The sequence below is a fragment of the Anthonomus grandis genome, chromosome 8, assembly GCF_022605725.1.
Source record: "Anthonomus grandis grandis chromosome 8, icAntGran1.3, whole genome shotgun sequence".
Classification (NCBI taxonomy): domain Eukaryota; kingdom Metazoa; phylum Arthropoda; class Insecta; order Coleoptera; family Curculionidae; genus Anthonomus; species Anthonomus grandis.
Window position 1 is genome coordinate 22,044,169 of NC_065553.1, and position 6,000 is coordinate 22,050,168.

The 6,000-nt window shown below is 34.6% G+C and overlaps 1 protein-coding gene across 4 annotated transcripts in view; it reads left to right on the plus strand.

The window, feature by feature from the left end:
- Positions 1-2,769, plus strand: part of LOC126739278 (alpha-tubulin N-acetyltransferase-like) — a 41,233-nt gene extending 38,464 nt beyond the window's left edge. For 2 of the 4 annotated variants that reach the window (XM_050444892.1, XM_050444893.1), the window contains one exon: positions 2,173-2,769. In XM_050444892.1, coding sequence (XP_050300849.1) covers positions 2,173-2,503 — 331 coding nt within the window. In that variant the 3' untranslated portion in view covers positions 2,504-2,769. Of the gene's footprint in view, positions 1-2,064 lie in introns of all 4 variants that reach the window. The other 2 variants (XR_007661583.1, XR_007661584.1) reach the window with 2 other exon arrangements.
- The last annotated feature ends 3,231 nt before the right edge of the window (positions 2,770-6,000 follow it).

Sequence of the window (6,000 nt, forward strand, 5' to 3'; positions counted from 1 at the left end):
TCAATTAGGGAACTAGAAGATTTCGTGACTCTGGTTGGCTCCATTATAATTTGTTTTAAATTGAAGGGCTCAAACATCGAAACTAACTTTTTTGTGAAAAGATTATCGCATTGTAACATATCAATATTAAAGTCTCCTATACAAATTATGTTGTTATACAAAGAAAACAAGTTAGAAACAATGTCCTCCATTTTGTTTAAAAACTGCTGAATATTCGATCTAGGTGGTCTATAAATTATTCCAATAACAAAATGTTCTTTCTTTATTGTAATTTTTGCCCAGATACATTCTAAAAACTCATGACTCTCAGGAAAGAGAATTTCAGTTTTAAATTGATTTCTAATATAAAGAGCCACACCGCCCCCGGGGCCATACGCCCTATCGCATCTTTTTAAGGTATAATTATTTAGTTTTATATTATTATTTGGTATATCTGGTCCTAGCCAAGTTTCAGTCACACCAACAATGTCGAAATTATTGTTGAAAATGGTAGTCTTAAACTCGTCCAAATGCGGAACTATAGTGATCTAGCATTAATTTGAGAAATACGTAAAGACATGTTGTCCCTACCCTAAACAATAATTTGAAGTGAGGCAGAAGAAAACCAGAAAAAAATCTTTAAACAACTAAAACTAAGGCTTATTCTGTTCACAAAAAATAATGTATACCTTTATTTTGTTTTTTTGCTTTTTGTTCCTTTTTCTAAACTGGAGGTAGAAGTGGTTCTAGCGGCAACAGTTCTGGTAAGAATACGATTTAAAACCGTAGGAGTGCTGTTTATGACGATTTCCTGGCTCTTTCCTGATTTATCTTGATTCTGATTAACCCTGACTGGTGGAGCTACCTGGGAGGTCTTAAGTGGTGATTTGTCCTTTTCAGTATTGACACGGGATGGCGTTGAAGGTGCACTATTGTTACGAGTTAGCTGTTTCTTATTTATAAAGAATTCTGAAAAGGATACCTCGTCAGCCTCTATCAGATCGGTTACACTAAACACTTCTTCATTAACTATTAGTTGGTTTTGTGATATTTTTTCCGTGAAACCTTTACTTTTGGCTAATTTAAAAAATTTGTAAATAATTTTTTGCTCTTGCTGTTGTTGGGCAGTTAAATCATTGGCAATTGTAATCCCAGTACCCTTTAATTTATATAAGTTTTTCAGGACCGATTTCTTATCTAGGAAACGAGTAAACCTAATAATAACTGGTCTATTGGCCTTTTCTTTTTTGCCAACGCTGTAAATATTGTCAATGCTTTGCAGATTTATTTGGACTGACAACGTGTCACTTAAAAGTTGATGAATTATGTCTTCCAAATTATCTTCGTTTTCTCGCAGTCTAAAAACGATAACTTGATTCCTCTTACTGGATTGTTCAATCTTTTGCAATTTTTTACTGACTTCCAATTTTTCAACTTCCAATTCCAAGATCCTATCTTTCAAAGCTTCTATTTTTTCTTTAAAATTCTTTAAATCGTTCTTTATAGTCTGCACATCTATCTTAATAGCGTTACTTTGCAGCTTCACCTCTTGCAATAGTTGAAAGATCTGTTCATTAGTTATGGTTACATGTTTACTCTTCAAATTTTTTATTAATGTGATTTTAATTGTATAAAATTGGTTTTATTTGTTTTTATGTATCTTTTAGTGTCCCGAGGATGATCTCATATAGATCGATAGGTCGAAATAAATAATTGATCGCAAAAATTAAGCAATCTTCATTTCGAGTGTAAGATAAATTGCATTTTTGCACAAAAGCTTAAGATTGATGTTAACATACTAGCAAATTGATATATATTTTGCCTAATTTCACAACTGATGTAACTCATGCAAAGGAATTAAGCCAAACGTGTTTAGCGTTGGCAGAATATGTTTCCCAGGAATCCAATGGGGTCCCTAAAATATCCCTGTAGTGTGTGAATATTCTAGGACATAATCATTTTCCTTTACCTCTCTTGTATACGCGCCTATAGTAGCAGCCTATATACTTTTTTTTCATTATTATACTTTAGTTGCAATTTATCATTTTATTTATTTTTTTTTTGTTTCTTCTCGTTTTTTCGCAGGGCACAAATCGTATCGCAGTAGTGTATACAGAGCGTACAAAGCAAAAAAAAAACAAAACCTTAGCCAGTATATGTACATAGAACCACCAAAAAAAAAACTTATTCCAGACAAAGTGCGCCGAAAGCGGACCGACCGAATTCCCTAAACATTGAACATCCGGAAAACGGTGAACCGGAAGCGAACGGTCACGCGGTCGAGGTGCCACCGCCCAGTGACGACCAACCAGAAGAAGAAGAAGAATTAACAAAACTGGAGCAACAAGTGGAAAAAATCGAAATTGAGCAGGAAAAAGTCGATACGCCCCTGAGTGGTAGGGTGCAGGGCAGTCCGGAGGCCGCGGGGCTTTCTACTAGGGGGGCCAACACCCCCGAACAAGCCCCCGGACTTACCGATCAGGGGTATTTCGATTTGAAGTTTTATCACAATAAGTTGTGGTAAATTTATTAAAAAAAACCTCGTTTTTATTTTAATTTAATGCACAAGTACTGTGATAGAAAGGCAAACGTCACAAATTATTAATTTTTTAATTGGGTTCAGGCGCATTACTTCTTTTATAAAGGAGTTTCTAGTCAAACTAGAAATTTATTCAAAAAAAAGGTCCAGTTTTGATTTTTACCGCTTGTTTTGCTCTTTGTTATTGTTTGTGATTTTTACCACCAAAGTTTTTTTTAGATAAGTGAATAAAAGCTTTATAGGAGAAATCATATTTGTTGATTTTGTTAAGTGTGGAGGTGTTATTGTGAAGCTTATTATAGCTTTTTTATTAAGAGTACGTAATGATTATGATTTTAGTTGTAAGCGGAATATTTATTTAAAAAGCCAGGTTTAAGTTAAGAGTTTGATGGAAATAAAGGATTAAAAAACATAATTTGTTTTATGGGATTTTATTTTTAGATTGATCCTTTGTTCGTGTGAATCTAAACATGCCAAACTGCAGCCATTAGAAGGTTTTTAGAAAAAAGTAAGAAAAGGAACTCTTACGAAAACTTGTGGATCCATCGTACGTTGCGCAAAACATTTTTAGAGGTTTGTCGGTAAATGGAATTTGCTCAAAGAAAAATTGTTTGTTTGTAAGTCTTCAGTGTATACGATACCAAATACTGGTTACTGATCGGAACGCGGCGAGCACCACAAACAGCAGGAACGCTCTGCGCTTATTACATTATTGCAGATTGTTGTCTTTGGTTTGTTCGTAGTATTCTGTTGCAAGTGAATATCCACCTTAAGGCTAAAGGATCTTTGCTTTCATTAAGGTCTACAACATTTATTCTTCACTATAACATTTTGGGCTCATCAACAATGTACTTATCGACGGTTTTGTCACGATTTCCTCCAGAATACTGAAAATAGGCTCCTTTTCATTTCCACAGTTGAGAACAAAAACTCCACCATTCTGAGTACGTTTCCCCAACGACAATGTCACGATGTGTGACATGTCCGATGGATTGACCTTACTTCTAATATCCTCCTTGACTTGATTTACGCTCTGGTGGAATTCCTTTTTTTTAGATCTAATATTTTATTGTTCTTTTGAACTGTTTTCTCATAAGACCCCCCATGTCCATTTGGTAGAACTGATGTTGCTGCCTTGCTTTCTTTGAGGCTGGCCACTTCAATCTTATCGTTTTCCACTAACAATATATCAACCTTCTCATTTCACTATTTTGTTTTCTCCACCAGGAACTTCAAGGTATTGTTGATCTCCCCAGCAAAATCAAGAAAATCGTCGACATGCTTCTTTATCTTATTCTCTCAGTTGAGAATTTTTATTTTTTTTGGTTTCACATTTTCAAGTCGATTTATTAAGTCCTTGTATATAAGCCAAAGTCAAAAGTTTATTGAAAAGCAAATTTACTGTACAATTTACAAAGAATTTCTAAATTTACAATAAACATATAACAAACAATTACAAACTGTACTTGAGGTACAGTAGAAATAAAATAAACCTAGACATACATGCACGCAAATTACAAGTCATTAAGGTTCTGCAACATAGGTATAGATAGGTCAAGAGATTCTGTGAAAGAATAATTAGCAGATCTCAATAAAACTTTTTTAATGACAATATCAAATTTTCGTCTATTCAAGTTGCGAATCCTTAAAGGCAATAAATTATACATAAGATTTCCATAGTGTAAAATAGTATTTCTACTTAAAATAGAAATACTATTTGAGAAAGAAGGTATTATATAAATACTCTGAGACTGAGGTACCTGAAAGTTTTGTCTAGAACGTGTTTGGTAATTATGTATATTAGCCCTTTGTTAGAAGGTATTAGAATGACAGTGATGAAATGTTTCAAACAAAATAAGATCATATAGAGCTAGTATTTTGTAGTGTTGAAACAGAGGCTTACAGTGGTCCCTATAGTCTGCACACGATAAGGCCATGTCATCTCTCTTCTGAAGAAGAAACAGAGAATGTAACTCAGTAGCAGTACAGTAACCAAAGAACAGGATGTCATACTGGCATGGGTGAGATTTAAAAAGGGCATGGTATACTTCTTTTGAGATGTCTGGGTTATTAATCTCCATAGCTGCTGTTCTTACTGCGTAAATAGCTGATGATAGACTTTTTAATAGCTTGTTAATGTGAACATCCCACTTTAAGTTTTGGTCGATCATAAGTCCCAGGAACTTATACTCACCCACTCTCTGAACCAAACTATTGTGAATTTGTAAGGATATTCTAGGAGAGAGTGTGTTTGGTAAAACCATAAATTTAGTTTTACAAGTATTTAAAGCTAACCTGTTTTCATCAAATCAGCATTTTATTTTGTGCAAGTTCTCGTTAATAACTGGATCCTGCCCTGACCAAGATAAAGTGTCGTCTGCAAAAAGAATTAGCTTCCCTTTGAGGTTGGGAGCAGCTAGATCATTAATATATAGTATAAGCAGAAGGGGACCCAATACAGAACCTTAAGAACCCCATTCTAATGATTTTAAATCCAGAGGACACCTCAGTTCCGCAAGGGCCTCTAACGCACACACATTGTTGCCTGTTCTCCAGATATGATGCAAACCAGTCCAGGGAAGCACCCCTGCAGCCATATATGTTAAGTTTTTCTAAATGCATTTGATGATTAACACAATCAAATGCTTTGGCAAGGTCGCAATACACTGCTACAGTCAATTGTTTGTCATTAACACTCTGATAAACATGCTCAAGTAATTGGTATATGGTCTTCATCTTTAGTGCTTGTGCTGGCTCTGAATCCAAATTGTGAAGGTGTTATTATTTTATTCCTATCTAAAAATTCAGTAAAGCGAGTCTTGGCCAAGGTCTCCAGTATTTTAGAAAAAACTGATAGTAGGGAGGTCGAAAACTTGCCGGACGATTGTCACTTCCGCCCTTGTGATTGGAATAACCTTTGATGATTTTATTTGATCAGGAAAGATACCTTCAGAAAATGAGAAGTTTATGAGACTGGTCAAAACCTCAATTACCCTAAAAGGCATCTGTCCTAGTAATTTTGGTGTAATTTGATCCAAACCAGAAGAAGATATATGAAGCGATAGGATACATTTTAAATGTACTGCAATCTACTCTTCGAAACAACATCCAAACAGGGAAAATATATAACATTACAGTAGTTAAAAACTGACAACAGCAAAGACAATTTTTTCCCCATTTTGAAGTGTAAGTATATTATATTTATATGCTCTCTAAGTTTTAAATCTGAATCCAAGCAGAGCCAAGAATTCTTTGCATAATTTGAGAATGTCAAAATGTAACACTTAAGAATGAGCCCTAGAATAAAAATATGAAATAATACCTCAGTTCTTGAAACATTTATCCTCAAATTGTGATCAGCATAATAATGTAATATAGTCTCTAAATCTGGATTCAAAGATGCCGCAGCAGTATCGGGCTCAAAAGGGTCAAAGTAATGCAACATTTGTGTGTCGTCAGCATATAACTGCATCTGAAGCACC